The sequence below is a fragment of the Pleurodeles waltl genome, chromosome 6 (genome assembly GCF_031143425.1).
Source record: "Pleurodeles waltl isolate 20211129_DDA chromosome 6, aPleWal1.hap1.20221129, whole genome shotgun sequence".
Taxonomy (NCBI): Eukaryota; Metazoa; Chordata; class Amphibia; order Caudata; family Salamandridae; genus Pleurodeles; species Pleurodeles waltl.
In genome coordinates this window covers 317,358,017-317,385,064 of record NC_090445.1, presented here as the reverse complement: position 1 = coordinate 317,385,064, position 27,048 = coordinate 317,358,017, and the positions used below count along the sequence as shown (strand labels likewise).

At 48.9% G+C, this 27,048-nt stretch overlaps 1 protein-coding gene across 1 annotated transcript in view; it reads right to left on the bottom strand.

The window, feature by feature from the left end:
- Positions 1–5,559, bottom strand: part of CEBPE (CCAAT enhancer binding protein epsilon) — a 28,723-nt gene extending 23,164 nt beyond the window's left edge. The window contains exons 1-2 of the mRNA XM_069238124.1: positions 4,802–5,559; positions 3,362–4,075 (exon numbers count right to left, since the gene is read on the bottom strand). Of these exons, the coding sequence (XP_069094225.1) occupies positions 3,362–3,829 (468 nt within the window). The 5' untranslated portion in view covers positions 3,830–4,075; positions 4,802–5,559. The remainder of the gene's footprint in view (positions 1–3,361; positions 4,076–4,801) is intronic.
- Positions 5,560–27,048: the final 21,489 nt, after the last annotated feature.

Sequence of the window (27,048 nt, the reverse complement as noted above, 5' to 3'; positions counted from 1 at the left end):
CTTTGAAGTAGGCCTACTTCAAAGGAGAAATTGGGTATTAGAAGGGCACCCAAAACCACAGACTTTAGAACACTTCTGGAAACCAAGAGGAACCTCTGCCTGGAGAAGAGCTGAAGAGCTGAGGAAGAAGAGCTGCGCCCTGCCTGTGACTGTGCTTTGTGGAGCTATCCTGCAGTTGTTGCTTCTACCAGAATAAGAGGGCAAAGACTGGACTTTGTGTGCCTTCCATCTTGTGAAGATCTTGAAGGGCTTGATTTAGAGCTTGCCTCCTGTTGTTTGAAGTCTCAGAGACAGCAAAGACTTCTCTCTGCCAGCACCTTGAGTCTCTGGAGAGACTCCTACTCTGCCCTGTGGTGCCCATCAAGTTCCTGGGACCCTGAAAGGAGAAGCTGGCAGCCTAAGATGAAGAAATCCATGCACAGAACGTCATGCGAGAAAAGATCGACGTTACTCCGATCTGCGGCTGTAAAATCGATGCGCCGATGGCTTCGTGGCTGAAAATCGATGCTCGCCTGCAACATGACTGAAGAATTGCTGCATGGAGCTGGAGAAATGACATGCAGGATCGTTGACAGAGGCTGATGAGAACGCAACCCGCGCTGCGTGGTTTTATGATCATCGTGCGGCTGGATTTCCAACGCAAACACCGCTGGGCGTGTAAAAACAAAGCAAGGCCTGCCTGGAACCGAGAGTGCTGACTGGATCAACGCATCGCTCGCCTGCGGAGAGAAGAACCTACGCGCCGACCCGACGAAAGGAGAAATGACGCAAGGTCTCGCTCGTGAGTAAAATCGACTCATCGCAAGCCCTTTTTGACACACACTCGCCCGTCTAGGGTTATTTTTTACGCACTTTGTAAATTTGACACAGTGATTTTGACCTTGTTGTGCCACATTAGCGTAAACAAAAAATGGCGCTAATGTGGCGCAAGGAGGCGCTAGGGACTTTTAAATCAGCCCCTAAGTTTGAACAGCCTACATCTTGCTGTCACTTACGATTCTGGAGATATCATGCTTTTAAAGCTGCTGCTGGACCCTAACTCGAAATCCTGGCATCCCATTGTCTAGGGACCCTTGCGTGCCCCCGCTTTGAGAACATTTTGACTTTGAGCATCCATTCATCAGATGAGGTCTGAATTGACCCTTGTTTTCTGTGTCAGAATGCCCCCAGTCACTGACCTCTGAATGCCTTGTGGGTCACTAGTCTGGATCCTGGCAAAAACATTAACTCTGTGACTTTGTTCTCCCTCCTAGTGCTACCAGTAAGATCCTTTTACACTGTTAATGCACCTAAATATTTGCACACTTACGTTGCACCCACACTAGTTAAAATAATCACTAAAAATGTTGTATTTAATGTATGAGCCTGTGGTCCAGATGACAGTGGGGTCCCAATTACTTTAAAAAAGGGAACTCAGCCACCCGGCAAGACCCACAGGGCTACCTTCATTGCTGTCGTGCCGGTGAAATAATGTAGGACATGGGTCACAACTATCATAGAAACCCCTCGCTTTGCATTTCTCTACCTAGCTCCACTGTCCATTGACGAGAGAGTTTGTAAGGTAAGAGTAGGAAAATACTACAGACCTTAGTGCAGCTAGAGATCTTAGTAGTACCTGCCCCTCGTGGAATAAGATTGGCCACAAGAACATGTTATTTCTGTAATAGCATATTTCTGCATAAGCTCTGTAATGGGATATGCACGGCGATGCTCTGTTTTGGAGTCATCTTCATTACTTTACCTAGGAGTGGATGAAGATGTGTGACTTTTGTGAGTGATAGCAAGGGCTGAACATTGAGTTCGTTGTGTGTTTCCTTTGTACCACAAGAAAAGGTCTCGCAGTACCTCGGGGTGAGCTGTGTTGTCGTGTAACTGGTCCATAATGTACACAATTGATGGAATCTGCGTGAAGTCCAGTGTATTTGCTGAATATGTTAAAAACAATATATTTGTAAAGGCCTCACATAGCCCAAACGAGCACAATACTAGTAAAAAGTAAAACATTCTGTAGTGATGGGAAATCTAACAGAAGTGAAAGCATTAAAAGCGAGGAACAGTAGAGGAAGACACGGCGAGGAAGGGTGGGAGGATTTAGAGAGAGAAGTTGAATGTTTATGTCAGCGAACGCTGGCTGGTCAGTGCGAGGAGAGTAGGAAATGCCAGGACACAGTGGAAAAGGGTTCAGACAGAGGGTGCTGCAGAGAGAGGCATTTATGGTGCAAAACATGTGGAGGGTACTGGAGAAAGGACGAGGGAAAGGGGCGATTCGGGGAAGGGGAGGCGAGGTAACTGGTAGGGGCAGTTGGAGATGGCAATGACCAAGGCTTTAAAATTAACCAACTTACCATAGGCATATCTAGAGCCACACAGGATACCCTCGCGGGTGGCACTGAGCTCTACAAACACACATGACAACATAGCAAGGACACTGGCACAGGGGACAGGGGCCACTGGCAGAGTAAGGGGTGCGCAGAGCTCAATATCAGTGAGGAGGCAGAGTTCACTCAGAGAGCAAGGGGACGAAGTTCTTACATGTATTTTTAAGGGAAGAACACTACCTAAAATATTAACTTTGTCCAGTGCATTTCAGTGGCAAAATAAGTTGTGATCCACCTTGAAATGAAAATGTAACCTACTCGTAGCTTAGAAACAGGCATTGTCAAAGCCAATAAACCTGGCCTCTATTGTTTTGGCTTGCATTTTAAGTCTTGATTAAAACGTTGGCATTAAAAAAGTTTTTTTTGTATACAATGCATCTACAAGATAAAGAATTTAATGTGTGGCGACTTAGTTTGCGTGTGGCATATAAAATGGTCCCTCAAGCGTTGCAATGCAAAGCACTCATAAGAAGTGAAAGGATACCTCAAATAGCCAATGGCATGACGTGAAAGGGTGGAGTCAAAGCCGAGTCTATATATGTTTAAAAGAACTGGTAAGCGTGTGTTAATTGAACAGCTGTGCTATAATGCCAGACCTAAACATCTATGCTAGTATGGTGATGTAGCAAAGGCCATTCATTGACAGAACAAATAAGGAGGGGTCGCTGTCACATCAAGGGGGCAGAAACAGGGTAAAGGGCAGAGGTGACTGGAAAAGCACGTCGCTAAACTCCCTGTGGACAGAGGCGCAGATATAAACAAGGGAGCACAGGTCACTAAAAGAGTGAGGGGAAGTGGCAAGGTGAGATTGAATGGTCACTGTCAGATTGAGAGGGCAGAGGTAACTGGAACTGAGGTCACTAAGGAGTTGCACACATTGGTCACTAGACCGAGCGAGGAAAATTTTGGTGTGCATGACAGAAACATTTGGGCACATGAAATTGTTCGTCAATTGATGGCATTTAAACCAGACGCTTGCTTACCTTGATGGCTCCTCGCAGGGGCTGGTGCCCGACACCCAGACCAGCCTGCAAGTGGACCGCCGTTTGTCCGCAGTGGGCCACCTGGTAGGGCAACGGATTGAAGCCATTGCTGCGCCCGCCACCGTGGAGACGCGGCTCTTCCTTCACGATCACCGACCGGGGGTCGTAGACCTCGTAGGGGCCCGGTAGGGCCTTGCGCTCTGCTGAAGAGGCGAACGGATGTACGTAGCCGTAGGCAGCCGAATTGTGTGGTCCGTGCCCGTCGGACGGCAGGTAGTGGTAGGTGCCCCTCAGTCGCTCCGGCCTGGAGGTGAACAGGTCGGACAGAAGTTCGTCGCCCGTTTCGATGTAGGCTGATAGATCGATGGAGGCCTCGTTTTCACCCAGGCCCTCTCCCGCCATGGACCGACCGGGATACCCCAAACCCGGTGCCCTCTTATCGCAGTCATAGTAGCTGTCCTGCGACATGTCTGGACACTCCTGGACTGCCTCGCTGGGTTTCTCTTCGGGGTGTTTTCACCTATTGCGTGGTTTCGAGATCTCTGTGCTTGTTTCACGTTTTGGGATGTGTGGACTTCTCTGGTGCCCTCGGTGTGCCCGTTTCACGTCTGGCCGCTCAAAGCCCCCTCGGCTCTTGTCCGCCACTCTGTGATTTCGGGTTCTCTGTAGTAGGCTTCTGAGTTGGCCTCCCTTGGTCAGGGAACACAATCAAACCTGTAAACCAGAAACGTGTTTAAGACAGAGGGAAACATCTGACTGAGGTGAGAATGTGAGATCTTGCATGTGGAGGTGTTTGGAGCTAAAGGTGAACTACAGCTTTAGTTGGTGCTCAAGCTGAAGCACAGATGCGCTTGGTGATAGAGGTGAAATACATATATGTGGCACTAGTGGTGAAGCACAAGGATATTTGGTGACAGAGATGAAACCAGGGTTTTTTGGTAATAGAGGTGATGCCAAGGGGCATTCGATGATAGAGATGAAACACAGGGGTCTTTTTGTGCTTGAGGCGAAGGACATATGTTTTTGGCGATGGGCGGTATGGGTGAAGCCCGGAGGTGTTTGGCGAAGGAGTGAAGCACAGATGTACTTGTTGACAGATGGGTGATAACCGAATGGAAGTGCAGTCACAAGGAGTAGGTGACACACAGATGTGTCTGTGGTGCAGATAAAGCACCGGTATGTTTATGGTGAAAGGATAAGGAGTTCAGTCTGTCTACCTGTGGACGTTTATGGTAGAGATGGAGCCCTGAGGTGAGTGGAGATGAAGCACAGATGTGTCTGTAGTGGGGTAAATACAGCACAGAGGGAGGGGCCTGGTGCAGGTCAGAGACACGGGGTTCTTGGTAGTGGTGGTCCCAGAGCACTGGTGTTTAGGTTCGGCAGGTGCCCCGTTAACTCCTCCCCCTACTACCAGCACACGGCGCACCCATTCATACTTACCTCATGCAGCGCGAGGGGGTCCATGCGCCGCCGGTCTGCCCATCCGCCGCGGGTGAAGGTAGTGCTGTGGCCACCTCTAGAGCTCCCTCGAAGGCTTCACTCCCAGCATCCAAAGGGCCTCAGGCTTCAGAGTGCACGGCTGTCCTAAGGGTCAGGCCAGAACTTGCTCAGATACTGCACGGATGTCAGCGGGGGCGGACGACTGATGCACACTTGGTTCACTTTTACACAGATAGGTTCGTGATTGTAGCACAACGGTGTATTGGAAGGTTAACGGGGGTTGCACGACTGCCGCACTTCTGTTACCTTGATGGGGCTTACGGGATAGTTCACAGGTACAGGGTCAGCTGACGGGTGCCGCAAAGGGCGGGTCACAGGCGCTACAGGTTTTGCATATTAGCAGGCGAAACGGTGGTGAATTACTTCTGTATAGGCTGGTGGGGCCTGTCTCACAGATATCGCATGACCCGGCTTACGGCTCATTCTCGGTTGGGACAAGAGTCGCCCTTTTGGTTCTACGATGGTAGAATCTGTTGCGCACCATCTATTCACGTCCAGGAAGTTTATCTTCAAATGAAGAGGGTTGGCACCTTGAGGGTGCGAAGAGCATCCACTGACACCTCTCTATTAAATTCGCTCCTCCTAATGTTTAGCTCCATCGCCCAACACTTCTTTTTTTAAAAAAGTTCCTCCCCAGCTTTGAAGTTATGAAATTGTGGCCATATCACTGACCCCGCCCCTGGTACAGGAGAGCCCGGGCCTGCCAATCGCCTTGCCACCAGCCCGATTTCAGCAGGTCTGAGGGCTGCCTCCGAAAACGCCGGCCCTCAGCATCTCTCCTCCCCGCAGAGATTTCACAATGTGTGGACCGGTGTTGGTGCAACACCAGAGGAAAGAGGTGTCACAGAATCCTCCAAGTACCTGCCAGAGGCGGTCTGGGTGCTAGGCCGAGAGAGGAGAGGGCTGGTCCACAGAGTCAATATCGTTTATAATGTCGCCGAGGCTCCTTCCTCCGCTGGTGCGCAGGCCAATGGTGTCGCACAAAATGGCGGGGCTTCGAGCAGTATGTGAAGAGGAGCTCAGGGGATACCATCGCCTCATATATACACAGGCCTTTGGCTCAACAGTCGTACCTCAGTCCTGCAGGGAGAAGGCCAGTAGCAGGTTCTGCAGACCCCATTTAACACTGTAGGCTGTCGTGCTCTGTCAAAACTCTTACAATAATTACATTGGTGGATGAATAAGCTTACTAAGGAGCTAGCAAATAAATTGGAACTCCACCCCTCACTCCCTTTCACACCATTCCTTGGGTAATAGGAAATGACCATCGCATTCCAGTAGGACAGCGAAACATGGCAACCACCATTGACAGAACAAGCGCCCCTGGATAGCTTCTTCAATAACACATCCACTGAAAGCAAGCAGCCAGTTTCCCTCCATGTCCTGTGGCCCTTACAGATCCCACCCTTCATGTTAATCACTCCTTCTGTTATCTACTCTTGAACCGCACCTTGCTGTCGTGTGGCGAAATTCTCATTGTATTAGCACTGGCACATAGATACACGGAATTAGCGGGGGACACCATTTGGTTGGATTGTCCTGGCAGTACAAATGTAACACTCAACCTGCTAAGGAATGGACACCGTTTGTCCAATGACAAGCAGAGCTGGAGGGGGTCCAGGTTTCCCTGAGCCCCCCTAATGCCACCATGTGTGCACCATATTTATGATACGGCACACCATGGCAGTAGTAGGAACAATATCGCCAACATTTTTGATGCTATTGGGGTGCTTTGCTCCACTAGCTTCAAAAATGTTGACGCTAGTAGAGCAAAGTGCAAGGAGGCCCATTGATTACAATGAGTGCGTCCTTTTAACGCCTGCTGTCAGCAGGCATTAAAAATGATGCCAAAAATGGCGCAATGAAATCTTGTAGATTTAATTGCCCCATTTTTGCAGGCCTTCTTGCGCCAGAACGCCCCTTTTGCATACATTGTGCATGGCACATGCATAATGTGGTGCATAGCTTTACAAAGAGGTGCATACATTGCGCCACTTTGTATATATGGTGCGGGGAAAAGGCCACCTTAGCGCCGCCTTATCATAAAAAAAACGATGCTAAGATGGAGCTAAAGTGGCGCAAGGTGCTCTTAAATCTGCCTCTAAGGGCCCAATTTCTGACTCACTTATGCCTTTAAATATGAGTAACATACGTGTTAATAAAAATCCAAAACATGGCATGTCAGTAAAATATCATTGCATAGGAAGTGTTCTAAAAATGAGGCGTACACCCATTCATTTGTAACTTTCTGGTTATTTACAAACATTTAGAAGTAGAAGGTACTACTGGAGGATCCAGATATAACTGCTGTAGCAATTCTAAGAGGGAGCACTTGTCACCCCAGTTTTCATCAATGTAGGGGAACATAAATCTTTCAGGAGAAAATAGTTTTAGTTTAAAGCCCCTTTAAATAAGTATTTTATGCATATATATATATATATATATATATATATATATATATATATATATATATATATATATATATATATATATATATATATATATATATATATTTGTATATGGCTAATGCCAGACCTAAAAAGACGTGATAGTGATCATGGTCAAGGCATCCCTGTTCCTTGTGGGTTCCCGAGGACGCAGGCTTTTCAGTTCGAGTACAGTCCTCAATTCTTTCATGACTTGGAGGTGCTCGCAGTTGACAAGAGAAGGCAAAAAGGCTTCAAGAAACAGTCAATTTTGCCCCATTTATGGCAGGGAGCTCTTGAGTCCACCGGTTCCCGATACACTGGCATATGGATTGCTGTTCTGGATTTCGAGCATATTGAGGGGCCCTTCAGAAGGAAAGAGCACCGAACCTGGCAGCATTAGAGGATCGATATCAGATCAGGACAACAACCTGGTAGTGCATGTATACCAGGGTGACAGAACAGTGGCCCAGAAGGAATGACAGATAATAGCAGCGCTTTGCAGTGGCTAAATAGGTAGTCAATGCAAAGCTTTTAAGCTGTCCATGAATTAGCCCTACAGGCGAAGAGTGTATGGCACTGTGGTATTCACAAATTCATACAACCCGGCCCCTTGCCAGATAACTTTCTGTTTCCCAACACTGAGTGTTTCATAGATGTACATGCTTACATTATTCCATGTCAATAATCTGGGAATCCTTGGTAGTCAGTGTTTAAACAGCAGTTTTTATACCCACACAATTAAGTTTGCTCTGCCTCAGTATGAAGCCTTGGTTCTGGCCAGACGTAGACATATTGTGCTCCCCGTAGTGTTGTGTGAATATGAATTACTGAACCCTTTTGGCTCCTGAAAGACTTAGTAGAGCTGTGACGGAAGTGTTTGAAAGTGGTCTAAGGGAATGCAGGTTTAAAATGTTGAGTTTGCGGTTACAAGCAGACACAGAAGTGTAGTATATAGGTCGGTGTGTGGTGTACTCATTGGCCACACTCCTTTCACTCAACGGCACATATGTAACCCTCTAAAGGGATCTCATTGATACACCCACATTTACCATGAGTTTACTAGGAAGAATTTTGGGCAGCTGCTTGATCCCGGACACGTCACATGAACTAGACATTTTACTTACCCCCAGTAAGGCAAAGATACTCACCGACCCAAGATGGATCTCCAGAGGACTACTGATGTGCTTTTAGGAACTTTTACAATGACACTTCTGTAGAAACTAGAACTTTCAAGATAAGGGTCAAAACCATGTAAATCGAAGAGGGGAAAATCAAAACGACAGAGACTCTAATAAACACTCACAGCTGGGAGTTTTGCTTCCACACAGGATATAGTATGCAATCTTTGATGTTATGAGGCTTGCTGGGATTCAGAAAGTAGTCAGTGAAGGCAGATCCCAAGAAATGTGTTAGGGTTTGGCAAGGGTTAGATGTAAACAATGCTGTCAAACAGTATGCTGTGTAAAGTGTAGGATAGGAGCTCTGTTGTTATGGCATATCCTGGGTTAGGGAGGTGACATGGTGTGAAGTGTGTGGTCAAGGAGTATTCTAGTGAAGGAAGGTTGTGGGATGTCAACAGTATTCCAGTGTGCTGGTACTAGGGAGGCGGCAGTATATGAATCATATTTTAATGGGATATATTGCAACAATGGATGCAACAGGATGTGAAGGGAATATTCATGGGATTTGCGAGTTACACAAGGAGACAGGTGTGGCTGGTCTGAAAATGTGGTGTGTTAGGATAATAGATGTACTAAGAGGTGAAGGTTACTCTCTTGGGGTACATTTGGAATATGGAGGGAGTAATATTGGAGACAGGTTCTCATTAGGTGAATTGGGGTTTAGGAAGTTGATAGGATGGGCCAAGTGTTTTCACTGAGTGTGCTTCAATGTATGTATGTGTTAGGATATAAAGGCTGTTGTCATAGGATGAACTGCAGTTTAGAAAGGGTGTAGGATGCTTTTCTTGGTTGCAGTGGGGTATAAGATGGTGCTAAAATGTGATGAGTGTCATTACGGTGGGCACGTGAAATTAAGGCAGAGAGTAGGACTTGTAGGGTATTTTCGTGGAGTGTGTGGGAGTTTGGAAGAGGGGACTGTGTAAAGGATCCTCTCATGGGATATGTAGGGTTTAGGTCACAGTAGGAAATTAGGACTGTAGTCATGGGATGTGTTGCAGTTACCAGAGTGCCAGAATATGAAGGGTACCTTAATCAGATATGTTGGGGTTAGGGTAGAGGTATGGTATGTCGGAGGGCACATTAAGCATGTTGTGGTTATGATGGGTAAAACCTGAAGGGGGTTCTTATGAGGTATATTTGGGTTAGATAGGGAGTAGGATCTAACATTTCTCATTTAGTTTGTGGGGCTGGTTGGAGGTAGGGTGTGTAGGGCAATTTTCTGACGTGTGTATGGGTTAGGGACTAGTGGAATGAGTAGGTGTTATAGAGGGGGTTAAGTGTGATGGGTACTTTTAAAGGGTGTGTTAGCATTATAGAAGGGGTAGAATGTGAAGAGTTTTCGAAAGGGGTGTATTAGGCGAGGGAGGGGCATGGGTGGAAAGTGGAAGATGGCTTCAATGAATATTTTGCACTTAAGAATATTGTAAGATGTGAAGGGCAGTCTTATTGTATGAATTTGGGTTAGAAACAGTACTGTGTGAATATATTTTTCATAGGGGTGTTTGGGCTAAGTAGGAAGTAGAAAATATAGGGTGTTTTTATAAGTGTGGGGAACTTGGAGAATATTTTTGTTCTCATGGGGTGTGTGAGAGCTAGGAAGTTGGGATGATTTCTATTCATTTGGCAGAGAGGTAAACTAGCATGTTTTTCAAACAGAAGCACTCCTATGTGAGATTGTGAGTACAGAATATTCTCCTTGTCTCCACCGCAGGGAGTATGCTGGTACGGGCCAACTGTGCTGGGAGCATACTCTACCTGGCCCTTGCGGCCTAAGGCACACTCCCAGTCCAACCATGGCTGGTCAGCGTGGTCTCCCCACTCAGGGATCACCAGCTTCTGCACTTCTACTCTGCCCACACAGGGTGCCGATGCTTGTGGCTTCTTGAGAACATTTAACTTATCTTACCCCTGCTTAATCACAACACACCTCTTGACAACATTAAACTTATTCTATCCCTGCCTTACCCCAAACGCAACCCTTGGAAAATTACAAAAGTAAACCCGCTCCTTAAACACAACACACCCCATGAAAGCACTCAACACATTGTAACCCCCTTTAAACACAACCCACCCCTCTAGCTTCTTCCTTGTGCAACACAATCTATGACAACATTTCATATTTCAGAGCATTGCACACATAAAACCCTTCACACCCTTAATCCTTCTAGCCAAATGTACCCAATAAAAAAGACCCCTTTGTATCCCTCACCTCAATAACTCCATCCACACCATGGGAACTGCCTTCCCATGTCATTCTAGCAAGCCCTTTACACCTTGTGGCATTACCCTTCATGTTCAGTCCATTCCTGTAACTCAATATATCTTGTGAAAACAATCTTTCACGTCCTTCCACTCCTCCAACCATAACATACTTCATAACAATACCAGCACATTCTGCTCTTCCTTCGCCCCATCATGCTCCCAGCTGTGGCTCCTCCGCAAAGTCAGAGAGCGTTGACCCACTGGCTCAGAGGCAGCAGCTGAAAAAAAAAAAAATATATATATTTTATTATTGTTTTATTTTTCAGCTACTGGCTGAGCCAGCGTGTGCAGGAAAGGGTGGGGCTGGGCCATGGGAGGGGGGAGGAGTGGTGGAGTGGCGTGCACTTAAGTGCGCATGTCAGTTTGGCCAGCCGTCTTAGGCCAGTCAAACAGACATGTGCACTTAAGTTCCTCCAACCCAGCTGTATTTGACAGCCGAGTTGGAGAAACAGCACAGACTCCCTGTGCCTGAGCTAGCGGTAAACCAGCCCGCTCAGGCCAATCCCTGCACTACTCTCATGCTTGGTAATAGCATGAGAGCAGCATGAGGATTGCACAGGGAGTCTCTGAAGCTGTCCCATGCACTGCTGGGGCCAGGAAGCAGAGGAGTGCGAGGTGCCCGGCAGCACCAGGTAAGTGTTTTATATTTTTTTATTATTAAAACCCCAATGCCCTCCCCCCGTGTGATCCCCAGGGACCCCTCAATACTTACCACTACTTTTAAATTGTGTCAGCAGCACTGTCCCTGCCCATAACATAATGGGTAATTGTGAAGTGAGTGTTCAACCTTGGGGCATCTTGGCACTGAAAAACAGATGTTGAACATCCTTCACATCCTCTGTGACAATATTCTTTATAAACAACACTCCAACATACAATCGACCCAAGATAGGACCTTCCACATCTGACTCCTCCTGTAGCCCACACTCCCCATAAGAATACCCTTCATATCCTGCCACCCCACATGCAATTCAATGCAAAGTACTTTATTAGCATGCCAAGTCAGATATTTTTGGCCAAAAGTAAACATGTAAATACCTTAAATATTACACAGACCTCCATTCAACATTTCCCATTTAGACAATATTGCATCAAAACCCTTTTCAACTATGCTCTCTAAAAGGGCACCCTGGACCTCAAGCGCCTGTTATATGCACAAGTATCTCTGTGATGACATGCATTGACGTCATAAGATGATCTTACAACAGGACTCCTAGGTTGGTGCACTGTTTTTCTTCAGTTTTCATGGCTATGACATCCTTTTCCTTGCTCAGTCAGGGGAATTAGATGTCCAGAGTGTCTATGTAGATGGGCCAGACTAGGACAAAACCTCTCTCAGTCTCTGCTAATCACAACAACGGGTGCCAAGCTCTGTAAGGCATAGGGGCTTATGCCCCAAGAACATTTCAACTTAGGGCCTTCTAAATTACTGCAGCTCCTCCTGGGCTATGCATGGGGACAGAGGTGCTAGCACCGAGGCTTTCTTTTCATTTCTCAGTTCAGAACCCCTCTTTTGCGGCAGACCATAGGATGATTGGAGGGTGCAGGCGATGCTATGACCTTGTCTCAAGACCCTTGGGTGCTATCATTGCGGTGGACAGCAAAGGTTTTAGCGAACTCTATTGTTTCAGAAGAGTGTACATTTTTGCATATTAGCATTAGAACACTAACATAAGCACGAAGTACAATCTCCTCCCTTTCACCACTTCACTGAATAACCTTTCATTGTCTTTCATCAATTCACTGAATAACCTTTCATTGTTTCAAAATTAAAGGCAGAAAATCACAAACTGAACTGTGATTTTGTAAATTTACATAGTTGGCAAGTGGCCCATTATCTTGGGTGACACCGTCAGACATATCTGGCTTTCCGACAGCCATATGTTACAATCTGGGACTTGTCGATAGTTTATGTTTGTAAAGCATTGTTGTTTTAATGGTCTGGACTGTGAGAGAAGGACTCACGCATGACATAAGGAAACTTGGACGCTATGGTTTTTTAAGTTTTAAAAAGTGGTCTAGTGCATTTGCAATATACTTGAGCTGTATGTAAAACCAATTAATAGGTTAGGTACATCCTGCCTGTGTGGTTAACAGGCCATCCTAATCAGAGCGTGTTGGAGGTGGCTCGGTCCGGTTGGCTAAAGCGTAAGCTCAGCCAGGTGGAGCGTGCCCCTCCTGTCTGGGGTGGCCAAGAATACCTGCTAGTTAGCCTGCACTCACCCTTGGGTAACTTGGCACAGAGCAGTCAGGCTTATCCCAGAGGCAATGTGTAAAGCAACATCACAGCATGTTCCTACAAAACCATGGCTGAACAACCCCCCAACAAGGGACTTCACGCGGGTTGTAGGAATAGAAAAATTGTATTCAACACACACAAATTATTAAAGCAGTACGATTACAATGTGCTTGCAGCCTAAATGTCAATAGGCACACAACACACAACGATATGCAATGTACGCTTGGGCGTGAATTTCAATGACCCACATAACCCAATGGGGTCTCTAGTTGGCAGTCGGTTTGAACCTTGTCCAAATAGGGACCCTCACTCTAGTCAGGATAAGGGAGATACCTGCTCAGATAACCCCTGCTCACCCTTTTGGTAGCCTGGCACGAGCAGTCAGGCTTCTCAGAAGCAATGTGTAAAGCACTTGCACATAACACAAAGTAATATGTGAAAGCACTACAAAAGGACACCACACCAGCTTTAGAAAAATAGCCAATAAAATAAGACCAAATAATGTAAAAATCTAACATGCAGTAATAAAAATATGAAGCGGCAAGATTTACTCAAAAATACAGTTCCTTGAAGTCAACAGCTCCACCTGGGGCTATTATGGCATTGTGATCAACAAAACCAACAATTCAGGCCGGCTGGGGCATTGCAAGCCAGCTACAGTGTCGGGAAGACCCACAAACAGTACCTTTGGAATTGCAGGGCGTAGTGATCCTTGCGGTGATCTCCGGAGAGCAGCATCGCTGGCGTCCTTTACGGGTCAAGAGGCCAGTGCGGGGGTCGTCGGGCCCTTGAAGTCACACACATTGCAGATTGACCTCCGGGCTGATGAAGTCAGGAGAGCAGCCGTGGGCGGCGTCAGGGCTGCGGTGCAAAGCGGGATGGTGCAACGTGTGGTGTCACCAGGTCAGGGTGCAGGCAGCGGCGTCGCTGTTGCTGAAGCACTGTTGTCGGTAGGCCCACTCAAAGGGAACCTTCACCACCTTACATTGGCGCTCCGAGTTGTCCACTGCAACTACTTGGTGGAATACACCAGGGACTATTTTCTCCTCAGACACCAGGTGACAGCGGACTGTGGTCACACTGGCTCCAGAATCTCTGAGCGCCTCTACCCTTTGCCCATTGATGGTCACCCACTCCCTGTATTTCTTAGTGTTATCAGGTATTTGGTTTCTCTGGACCATCTCACCGTCCCCTACTGAGACAAGGGTCATCTCTGAGACCACACCCACCTGCGACCGTTTCCTCCCCAAGCGCTACACTGGCCAACTCCTTGGTCTGCCCACCACTGGGTGGTGGTGTCCACTTGGGGCACTTGGGATCTCCCTTCATGTGACCCTCCTGGTCATATGCAAAGCACTTACGGTGCCCTGCCTCTGCAGGCTTTCCTGAAGAGGCCCATGGTTTCTTATCTCCTGAGGGTGGGATCTCTTACCTGGGTTACTAGATTGGGGCCCTTTGGAAGACTCCTTTTGTTTACCCTTATCCCCCCTACTCTGCTGCTGGGAACACTGCCCACCTTTGGCAGATTCTCCCCCATATACCTTTTTGTGGACTCTGGTACTCACCCAGTGGTCTGCCTCCATAACAAGCTTCCTGGGGTCAGTCAGCTTATTATCAGTCAAGTGTTGGCACAGCTCTGCAAAACACAGATTAGACAAGTGCGTCCCTGCAATTAAGTTGTATAGCCCCTGAAAATCTATCACTTTACTGCCCTTCACCCAACCATCCAGTGCTCTGCAAAAAGAATCCACACATTCTAACCAGGTCTGGGAATCAGTTTTCTTACTCTGCCTAAACTGATCCTGGTACTTGTTAGGAGTGAGACCATACCTACTGAGTAGGGCCTCCTTCATGTCAGCATAGGTGAGGTTGTACCCCTGACCCAAAGCTAACAAAGTGCCCCTCCCCTCCTCTGTGAAGTGGTTCCACAAGCCTGCCCCCAACTCCTCTCAGGGACTCCATTCATGTGGATGGATGCCTCATATCCCTGAAACCACCTCTGTATGTCGTCTCCCTTCTTGAGCTCTCTCCCTACGTTCTTAGGAATGTACACAATTCTGTCTGGCTGCACTGAGGTATTGCTGCCACCATCATTGCTGGACCTGCTCCTCACAACCAGCTCCTTTACTTTAAGCTCATGCTCCAAGAACATTTTCTTCTCCTCCATTTTCAATCTCTCCAACTCAATCTGGTGCCTCTTGGCTTCTCTCCTGTCCTACAGCTCCTCTGGAGTCAGGCTCTTAGAACCACCACTGCCTCCTGACCCAGAGGGTACCTCGCCCCCCCACCAGAAGCTCCTGCACTCCTAGCACATCTTCTCCTGGTTTCGGGTCCACAGACTCCCCAGTTGGATCCAGGGACTGCCCACTGGCAGTTCTGGCTGCTACCCAGGCCCTTAGCACCGATTCTGAGGTTTTTACAAACTGCCTTCATTTCTTTCACGATATAGGTTTCCAACCTATCCTCCTCAAAAACCAAATCCTAACTTACGATGCTCCTGACTGAGACATGATGTCGTTGGAGTTCACTTGAACTCAAGATCAATATAGGTCAAAGAGAAAAAAATCAAAACAAAAATCTGTTTGTCGCACTTAGTGGTCTGTGATATGGTAGTAGTGTACACCAATCACTGTGGGTCAAGTGCAAATGCAAGTCCTATCCCATTGCTTGCCACCAGCGTTAGAAATGGGGTCTCTAGTTGGCAGTTGGTTTGAACCCTGTCCAAGTAGGGACCCTCACTCTAGTCAGGATAAGGGAGATCCCCACTCAGATAACCCCTGCTCATCCCCTTGGTAGCTTGGCACAAGCAGTCAGGCTTATCTTGAGAGCAATGTGTAAAGCATTTGCACATAACATACAGTAATAAGTGAAAGCACTACAAAAGTACACCACACCAGTTTTAGAAAAATAGACAATATTTATCTATATAAAAAAAGACCAAATACAATAAAAATCCAACATACAGTAATATAAATATGAATTCTGCAAGATTTACTCAAAAATAAGTTCCTTGAAGTCGATAGCTCCACCTGGGGCTATCACGGTGTTGTGATCAACAAAATCAACAGTTTAGGCAGGCTGTGGCGTTGCGAGCCAGCTACGGTGTCGGGAAGACCAACAAACAGTACCTTTGGAATTGCAAGGAGTTGTGATCCTCGCGGTGAGCTCCGGAGAGCAGCGTCGCTGGCGTCGGATCTGGAGGTCGGTGCGGGGTTCGTCGGGCCCTTGAAGTCACATACGTTGCAGATCGAACTCCGAGCTGATGAAGTCAGGAGCGCTGGCTTGGACGGTGTCGGGCTGCGGTGCAAAGCGGGACGTTGCGACGCACGGTGCCCACAGGTCACGGTGAAGGCAGCGGCTTGGTGATGGCGTCCATCGGTGTCAGTTAAACCAGGGCTGCGGTGTGAAGTGGGGCGGTGTGAGGTGCGGTGTCACCAGGTCATGGTGCAGGCAGTGTCGTCGCTGCTGAAGCGCTGTCATTGGTAGGCCTAAGCAGGTGGTGCAGGACGGCACAGTGGTTTGTGACCCTCACGAGCGGTGTCCACAGGTCACGGTGCAGGCGGGGATGCCTGGTGATGACACTGGAGTTAATGGTGCTAGTGTCGGAGGACTGGGGCTGCGGTGCGGTGCGGGTCGGTGCTTCATGTACCTCACGAGTGGTGTCCACAGGCCATCCACAGGCCACGGTGCAGGCAGCTGCACCAGTGTCAGCAGGAGCGGCGTCGCCGGGGATACCCAGGCTGCGGTGTGAGCAGGCGATGCCAGAGTGCGGGCCACAGGTCGTGATACGAGCAGCGGCTCAGTGAAGTCGTCTGATGACGGCGTCGGTGAGACCAGGGTCACGGTGCGAAGGGGGGCAGTGCAGCTCAGTGCGGCGTTGGCAGGTCACGGTGCAGGCCAGCGGCATCATTGGCAGCGTCACAGTGGTTTTTCCTCTTGAACAGCACAAAACACACAGTTCCCCTGGGCTGCAGGTCAAGGAAACTGAAGTCTTTGGTGTCTCTGAGACTTCCAACAGGAGGCAAGCTCTACTCCATGCCCTTGGAGAACTTGCTCAAGCAGGGTACACAGCAAAGTTCACCCTTTGTACTCTTTTAAGGCAGAAGCAGCAACTGCAGGCCAATCCAGCAAAGCAACATAGCAAAGGGACAGTACTTCTCCCCCAGCTATTCAGCTCTTCCCCTTGGCAGAGGTTCATCTTGATCCCAGAAAGATTCTAAAAGTCTTCTGTTTTAGATCTAATACTTCTACCCCTTTCAAAGCAAACTTTGGCAAAGTCTCAAGTGTTTGCAAGATCCTTCCTTGTCTACGCCAGCCCCCAGGGGGTTGGAGACTGCATTGTGTGGGGGCAGGCACAGTCCTTTCGGGTGTAAGTGACCACTCCTCCCTCCCCTCTAGCTCAGATAGTTCATCAGGATATGCAGGCTACACCCCAGTCCCCTTTGTGTCACTGTCTAGAGAGAGATGCAAACAACCCTACTGTCAAACTGACCAAGACAGGGAATCCACAAACAGGCAGAGTCACAGAATGGTTTAAGCAAGAAAATGCCTACTTGCTAAAAATGTCATTTTCAAACACACAATTTAAAAACAACTCTTACCAAAAGATATATTTTACATTGTGAGTACATAGACCCTAAACTCCATATTTCTATCTGCTCTCAAAGGGAATCTACACTTTAATGATAAAGGCAGCCCCATGTTAACCTATGAGAGAGATAGGCCTTGCACAGTGATAACTGAATTTAGCAGTATTTCACTGTTAGGACATGTTACACACATAAGAACATGTCCCACCTTTAACATGCACTGCACCCTGCCCATGGTCATGGGTCCCTTACATGTAGTAAAAGGGAAGGTTTAGGCCTGGCAAGTGGGTACACTTGCCAACTCGAATTGGCAGTTTAAAACAGCACACACAGACACTGCAGTGGCAGGTCTGATCCATGTTTACAGGGCTACTAATGTGGGTGGCACAACCAGTGCTGCAGGCCCACTGGTAGCATTTGATTTACAGACCCTGGGCACCACTAGTGCACTTTACTAGGGACGTAGCAGTAAATCAAATATGCCAATCATGGATAAACCAACCAATAGTACAATTTCTATGGGGAACACTTACACTTTAGCACTGATTAGCAGTGGTAAAGTGCACAGAGGCAATACACCAGCAAAAATAGAGCCCAGTACACCATAAAAACAGAAGATCAGAGGGCAAAAGACAGGGGAGACACGCCAAAAAGCTGCCAGGTCTAACACATGCCCCCTCCAGCTGAGAGTAGGGTGAACTACCAACCCATGGGGAGTCCTCTTCACTAAGGCGGAAGAACCTGGACAGACAATCAGCATTGGCGGGTTCTGTGCCTGGGTGGTGTTCCACCGTAAGGTCCACCCCTTCTAGGGAAATGGACCACCTCAACAGTTTTGGGTCCTCACCCCTCATCTGCATTAACCATCTGAGGATCCTGTGGTCGGTCTGAACCCGGAAGTGAGACCCAAACAATTTGGGTCTTAACTTCTTCAGCGCCTAGACCACAGCATAAGCTTCCCTTTCAATTGCACTCCACATCTCTCCTGTGGGGAGTAGTCTCCTGCTAAGGAAGACTACAGGCTGGTCTAGGCCCTCTTCGTTCAGCTGTGAAAGCACTGCTCCCACATCATGCTCAGAAGCATCTCTCTGTACCACAAACTCCTTGGAGAAGTCAGGGGCCAGCAGCACGGGTGCCGTGCACATGGCCTCCTTCAGGGTGTCAAACGCAGTCTGGCACGCCTCAGTTCAGATCAGCTGTCTAGGTTGCTTTGTAGACATCAGCTCTGTCAAGGAGGCAACAATGGTGCCATACCACTTGACAAATCTCCTGTAGTACCCGGTGATGCCTAAGAAGGCTCTCACCTCTGTCTGGCTCTTGGGGGGTTACCAAGCCCTAATGGAATCAATTTTGGGTTGTGGAGGCACCATGCGGGTGCTCCCTACCTGGTGTCTTACTGGCCTTGATAGGGAGGCCTGCGGCTTGCAGTGCCTTCAACACTTCCCAGAGGTGGTGCAAGTGGTCCTCCAAACTGGAACTGAACGCAGCAATGTCGTCAAGGTAGGCGGCACTGAAGTTTTCAAGCCCAGCAAGGACCTGATTGAAAAATCTCTGGAAGATGGCAGGGGCATTCTTCAACCCAAAGGGCATGACCCAGAATTGGAAGTGTCCCTCTGGTGTTGAGAAAGCTGACCTCTCCTTCGACCCCTCGGTCAAGGCAATCTGCCAGTACCCAGATGTTAAATCAAATGTGCTGAGGAACTTGGCTGCCCTCAACCGACCTATGAGCTCATCAGCTTTGGGGATGGGATGGGCGTCTGTTTTGGTGACAGCATTGAGCCCCCAATAGTCCACACAGAACCAAAGCTCTGATGTGGCACCAATTGCAGCAGCCTTGGGGATCAAAACCACTGGGCTGGACCTAGGGCTGCTGGAGCGCTCAATCACCCCTAAAGCCAACATCTTGGAGACCTCCTCCTTGATGCTTACCTTCACTCGGTCAGCCAACCTGTAAACCTTGTTTTTTACAGGAAGGCTGTCCCCAGTGTCCACATCATGCATGCATAGATGGGTGACACCTGGATTGAGTGAGAACAGAGTGGCAAAGTGTCCAAGTAACTGGCGGCACTCACTCTGCTGTTCTAGAGTCAGAGAAGGGGGGAAGACTACACCTTCTACTGACCCATCCTCCTTGGCAACCAGGAGGTCAGGGAGAGGTTCACTTTCCTCTTCCATCCCATCATCTGTAGCCAATAGCATGGTCAACTCAGACCTCTCAAAGTGGGGTTTGAGGCGGTTCACATGCAGAACCCTCAAGGGGTTCCTTGGAGTCTGCAAGTACACCAAGTAGGTGACATCACTCTTGCCCTCCTTCACCTCAAATGGCCCTGACCACCTGTCCTGCAGAGCACAAGGCTCTACGTGGGCCATCACTCACACTTTCTGGCCAGGCTGAAACTCAACCAGAGTGGTATTCTGGTTGTACCAGCGTTTCATGTCCTCCTGGCTTGCCTCTAGGTTCTATTGTGCGAGCTTCCTGATGCGTGCGGTTTGATTTCTGAAGGGCAGCATGTAGCTAAATACATCCTGGGGTGGCTTCCTAGGAGCTTGCTGCCAGCCCTCTTTTACCAGACTCAGAGGTCCTCTGACCAGTTGCCCATACAACAGCTCAAAGGGGCTAAAGCCAAACCCCTTCTGTGGTACTTCCCTGTAGGCAAAGAGAAGGCATGGTAAGAGGACATCCCACTTACGGCTCATGGATTCTGACAGACCCCCAATCATGCCTTTAATGGTTCAGTTGAATCTTTCAACCAACCCGTTACTTTGGAGGTGGTAAGGAGTGGTGAATTTGTAGTTCACTCCACATTCCTTCCACATGGCCTTTATGTACCTGGACATAAAGTTGGTACCCCGGTCAGATACCACCTCCTTGGAGAAGCCCACTTGGGTAAAGATCCCCTTCAGTGCCCGGGCCACAACACGTGTCATCACTGTCCTCAGAGGGATAGCTTTGGGGTGCCGGGTGGCATAGTCCACCAAGACCAGTATGAACCTGTTGCCTACGGCTGTCTTGGGTCCAGAGGCTCCACTATGTCAATGCCTACCCCCTCAAAAGGGGTGCGCACGACAGGAAAGGGCTGGAGGGGGGCTTTATATTTCCCTCCACTTTTGCCACTCGCTTGGCAAGTCTGACAGGATCTACAGAACGCATCTGAATGTTTTCACATCTTCGGCCAATAGAAGTGGGTGACAAGCCTGTCAAAGGTCTTGCCCTGTCCCAAATGTCCTTTCAGAGGCACATCGTGAGCCAAACCCAGTAGGAAGGCTCTGAAGTGCTGGGGTACAACCAGCACACAGGCTGCCCCAGGCTCAGCAGCCTTAGGTACGCTATACAGGAGATCATTCTCTCTGTAGATCAGGTGATCCTTGGGCTCAGTGCCAGCTCCCTGGTTTTCGGCCTGCTGCCTAAGACCCACAAGAGTAGGGCATATCTTCTGCTCAGCACAGAACTCCTCCCTGGTGGGACCCCCTTCTTGCTGCCAATGGGTCAGCTCAGGTAGTTCTCCCAGTTCGGTCACTTCTTTCCCTGTAGGTGGTGGGGCATCCCCCTCAAGGTCAGCCTCCTCCCAGACCATGGGAACCTCTGGGGCGGGTTTCCCACAGCCCTTGTCCTTCTTCTTGGCAGTCACCTGGGCCACTGTTACAGGCTCCAGCTCTGTCTTATCACCCTGTCTGGCTGCCATTGACCGACTGGTCACGCATGCCCACTCTGGCAACCCCAACATCCCCAAGTGCGACCTCAGTTCCACCTCCTTCCAGGTGGAAGTCTTCAGGTGGTTGCCTAGCAGACAGTCAACTGGCATGGTGGAACTCACAGCTACCCTCAAAGAACCCAGCACCCCACCCCCCACTCAAAGGGAACCTGCACCCCCTTACATTAGCTCTCCGAGTTGTCCACTGCAACTACTTGGTGGTATACACCAGGGACTATTTGCTTCTCAGACACCAGGTGACATCAGATCGTGGTCACACTGGCTCCAGTATCTCTGAGAGCCTCTACCCTTTGCCCATTGATGGTATCCATCTGCCTGTATTTCTTAGTGTGATCAGGCATTAGGATTCTCTAGACCATCTTACCGTCCCCTAGTGAGACAATGGTCATCTCTGTGGGATCCCCACATCCACCTGGGACCACTTCCTCCCCAAGCGTTACACTGGCCAACCCCTTGGTCTGCCTACCACTGTGTGGCGGTGTCCACTTTGGACATTTGGTAACTACCTTCATGTGACCATCCTGGTCACATGCAAAGTGCCCTGCCTCTGCAGACTTTTCTGAAGAGGCCCATGGTTTCTTATCTCCTGGGGGGTGGGATTTCTTACCTGGGTTACTAGATTGGGCCCCTTTAGAAGACTCCTTTTGTTTACCCTTGTCCCCCCCCAGCCTGCTGCTAGGAACCCTGCTCACCTTTGGCACATTCTCCCCCATATACCTTTTTGTGGACTCTGATACTCACCCAGCAGTCCGCCTCCATAGCAAGCTTCCTGGTGTCAGTCAGCTTACTATCAGTGAAGTGCTGGCACAGCTCTGCAAAACACAGACTACACAAGTGCTCCCATTCAATAGAGTTGTACAGCCCCTGAAAATCTGTCACATTACTGCCCTTCACCAAACCATCCAGTGCTCTGCAAAAAGAATCTACACATTCTAACTACATCTGGGAATCAGTTTTCTTACTCTGCCTAAACTGATCTCGGTACTTGTCAGGAGTGAAACCATACCTAGTGATAAGGGCCTCCTTCATGTCAGCATAGGTGAGGTTGTACCCCTTTCCCAAAGCTAGCAAAGTGTTTATACCCTTCTCTGTGAAGTGGTTCCACAATCCTGACCCCCAATTCTTCTAAGGGACCCCATTCATGTGGATGGATGCCTCATATCCCTGAAACCACCTCTGTATGTCGTCTCCCTTCTTGTGCTCTCTCTCTACGTTCTTAGGAATGTGCACAATTCTGTCTGTCTGCACTAAGGTATTGCTGTCACCATCATTGCTGGACATGCTCCTCACAACCAGCTCCTTTACTTTAAGCTCATGCTCCAAGAGCATTTTCTTCTCCTCCATTTTCAATCCCTCCAACTCAATCTGGGGCCTCCTGGCTTCTCTCCTGTCCTCCAGCTCCTCTGGAGTTAGGCTCTTAGAACCATCACTGCTGCCTGACCCAGCGGGTACCTACCCCCCAGCAGCTCCTGCACCCTCAGCACATCTTCTCCTGGATTTGGGTCCACCGACCCCCCCATTGGATCCACAGACTGCCCACTGGAAGTTCTGGCTGATATCCAGGCCCTCAGCGCCTTTTGTAGCTCCTCCTTTTTGGTGGGGCCTCTGACCTGGACTTTTAGGTTTTTACAAAATGCTTCAGTTCCTTCACGGTGTAGATTTCCAACCTATCCTCCTCAAAAGCCAAATCCTGGGATGCAACTGACGGTGCTCCTGACTGAGACATGATGTCGTTGGAGTTCACTTGAACTCAGGATCATTATAGGACAAAGAGAAAAAAAACAAAAATATGTATGTTAGCTGTAGTGGTCTGCAATATGGTAGTGGTGTACACCAATCACTGTGGGTCAAGTGCAAATGCAAGTCCTATCCCATCGCTGCCACCAATGTTAGGAATGGGGTCTCTAGTTGGCAGTCGGTTTGAGCCCTGTCCAAGTAGGGACCCTCAATCTAGTCAGGATAAGGGAGATATCCGCTCAGATAACCCCTGCTGACCCCCTTGGTAGCTTGGCACAAGCACTCAGGCTTATCTCAAAACTAATGTGTAAAGCATTTGCACATAGCACACAGTAACAAGTGAAAGCACTACAAAAGGACACTGCACCAGTTGGAGAAAAATAGCCGATGGTTATCTATATAAAACCAGACCAAATACGATAAAAATCCAGCATACAGTAATAAAAATATGAATTCTGCAAGATTTACTAAAAAAATACAGTTCCTTGAAGTCGATAGCTCCACCTGGGGCTATCACGGTGTAGGAGGCTGGCCTGGCTTATAGTGGGTACCTGATGGTACTTACACCTTGTGCCAGGTCCAGTTATCCCTTACTAGTAGATTAGTAGCGTTCTAGCAGCTTAGGCTGATAGAGGTAGCTATAGCAGAGCAGCTTAGGCTGAACTAGGAGACATGCAAAGCTCCTACCATACCACTTATATCACATAGCACTATATCACAAGAAACACAATACTCATAGTTACTAAAAATAAAGGTACTTTATTTTAGTGACAATATGCCAAAAGTATCTCAGAGGATATACTCCCTTAGGAGGTAAGTAAAATATACAAAGTATACTCACAAATCAAAAACAGGTAAGTAAACAGTTAGAAAAGTAGTACAAACACTGCAGAATACAGTAAGATGCAATAGGACACAATAGGCCTAGGGGCAAAACAAACCATATACTCCAAAAGTGGAATGCGAATCACAAATGGACCCCCGGCCTAGTGTAATGTGGAGAGGGTCGCTGGGAGTGTAAGAAAACACTAAGGGTGTCCAAGATACCCCACCCCAAGACCCTGAAAAGTAGGAGTAAAGTTACTCTACTTCCCCAGAAACACACTAAAGTTGGGATAGGGGATTCTGCAAAGACAACAACTGACTGCAAAGCACTGAAGACGGATTCCTGGACCTGAGGACCTGTAAAGGAAGGGGACCAAGTCCAAGAGTCACGAAAGTGTCCAGGGGGGCAGGAGCCCACTAAACCCTGGATGAAGGTGCAAAATGGCTGCCTCCGGGTGGAAGAAGCTGAAGATTCTGCAACAACGGAAGATGCCAGGAACTTCTTCTTTGCACAGAAGATGTCCCACGGCGTGCTGGAGGATGCAGAATTGTTTCTACGCAGAAAGACCGCAAACAAGCCTTGCTAGCTGCAAAGGTCACGGTTGAAGAAAATGGGTGCTGCCCGGGCCCAGGAAGGACCAGGAGGTCGCCCCTTGGAGGAGGAGACAGAGGGGGCGCTCAGCAGCACATGCATAAGCCCACACAGAAGCAGGCAGCACCCACAGAAGCACTTGAACAGATGTTCAAGAAATCTGAACACGGCAGTCGTCTCAACACTACAAAGGAGGGTCCCACGAAGTCGGTGGTCAACTCAGCGAGTTGAGCATTGCAGTACAGAGTACTGGGGACCTGAGCTATGCTGTGCACGAAGGATTCCTCGTAAAAGTGCACAGAAGCCCTAGCAGCTGCAGTTCACACAGTACACAGGATTACTGTCTGGCGTGGGGAGGCAAGGACTTACCTCCACCAAATTTGGACAGAAGGACCACTGGACTGTCGGGGTCACTTGGATCCAGCTCCTGTGCTCCAGGGACCACGCTCGTCGAGATAAGAGGGGACCCAGAGGCCTGGTGAAGCAGAAGTTTGGTGCCTGCGTTAGCAGGGGGAAGATTCCGTCGACCCACAGGAGATTTCTTCTTGGCTTCCAGTGCAGGGTGAAGGCAGACAGCCCTCAGAGCATGCACCACCAGGAAACAGTCAAAAAAGCCAGCAGGATTAGGCGCTACAATGTTGCTGGTAGTTGTTTTGCTACTTTGTTGCAGTTTTGCAGGCGTCCTGGAGCAGTCAGCGGTCGATACTTGGCAGAAGTCAAAGAGGGAGATGCAGAGGAACTCTGGTGAGCTCTTGCATTCGTTATCTGAAGAGAAACCCCCAGGAGAGACCCTAAATAGCCCTCAGAGGAGGATTGGCCACCTAACCAGGTAAGCACCTATCAGGAGGGGTCTCTGACATCACCTGGTGGCACTGACCAGTCAGAGGCCTCCACTTTGCCCTCACACCTCTGCATTCAAGATGGCAGAGGTCTGGGACACACTAGAGGAGCTCTGGGCACCACCCCTGGGGTGGTGATGAACAGGGGAGTGGTCACTTCCCTTTCCTTTGTCAAGTTTCACACCAGATCAGGGGCTGGGGATCCCTGAACCGGTGTAGGCTGGCTTATGCAAGGAGGGCACCATCTGTGCCTTTCAAAGCATTTCCAGAGGCTGGGGGAGGTTACTCCTCCCCAGCCCTTAACACCTATTTCCAAAGGGAGAGGGTGTAACACCCTCTCTCAGAGGAAATCCTTTGTTCTGTCTTCCTGGGACTGGGCTGCCCAGACCCCAGGAGGGCAGAAACCTGGCTGAGGGTTGGCAGCAGCGGTAGCTGCAGAGAACACCCCAGAGAGCTAGTTTGGCAGTACCCGGGTCTATGATGGAGCCCCAGGGAAGCATGGGATTGGCACCTCAATACCAGATTTGGCTTGGTGGGACAATTCCATGATCTTAGGCATGTTACATGGCCATATTTGGAGTTACCATTGTGAAGCTACATATAGGTATTGACCTGTATGTAGTGCACATGTGTAATGGTGTCCCCGCATTCACAAAGTCTGGGGAAATTGCCCTAAACAATGTGGGGGCACCTTGGCTAGTGCCAGGGTGCCCTCACACTAAGTAACTTTGCACCTAACCTTCACCAAGTAAGGGTTAGACATATAGGTGACTTATAAGTTACTTAAGTGCAGTGTAAAATGGGTGTGAAATAACATGGACGTTATTTCCCTCAGGCTGCAGTGGCAGTCCTGTGTAAGAATTGTCTGAGCTCCCTATGGGTGGCAAAAGATATGCAGCAACCCATAGGGATCTCCTGGAACCCCAATACACTGGGTACCTAGGTACCATATACTAGGGAATTATAAGGGTGTTCCAGTGTGCCAATCAGAATTGGTGAAAATGGTCACTAGCCTGCAGTAACAATTTTAAAAGCAGAGAGAGCATAAACACTGAGGTTCTGGTTAGCAGAGCTTCAGTGATACAGTTAGGCACCACACAGGGAACACATATAGGCTACAAACTATGAGCACTGGGGTCCTGGCGAGCAGGATCCCAGTGACACAGGCAAAACCAAACTGACACACAAGTAAAAATGGGGGTAACATGCCAGGCAAGATGGTACTTTCCTACACAAGGCGTCGTGATCAACAAAACGAACAGTTTAGGTCGGGCGTAGCGTTGCGAGCCAGCTACTGTGTTGGGAAGACCGACAAACAGTACCTTTGGAATTGCAGGGTGTCGTGATCCTCGCGGTGAGCTCCAGAGAGCGGCATCGCTGGCGTTGCGGTGTCAGTTCCGGAGGTCGGTGCTGGGGTGTTCAGGCCCTTGAAGTCACACGCATTGCAGATCGACCTCAGGGCTGATGAAGTCAGGAGCGCTGGCGTGGACAGCGTTGGGGCTGCTGTGTGAAGCGGGATGATGCAACGTGCATGCTCACAGGTCATGGTGCAGACAGCGGCTCAGTTATGGCATCCAGTGGTGTCGGTGAGACCAGGGCTGCGGTGTGAAGGGGGGCAGCGCAACATGCAGTGTCACCAGGTCACAGTGCAAGGAGTGGCGGTGTCGTTGCTGAATCACTGACATCGGTAGGCCCAGGCAGGCGGTGCAGGACAGGACAGTGCTTCATGACCCTCACAAGCAGTGTCCACAGGCCACGGTGCAGGCAAGGATGCCTGGTGA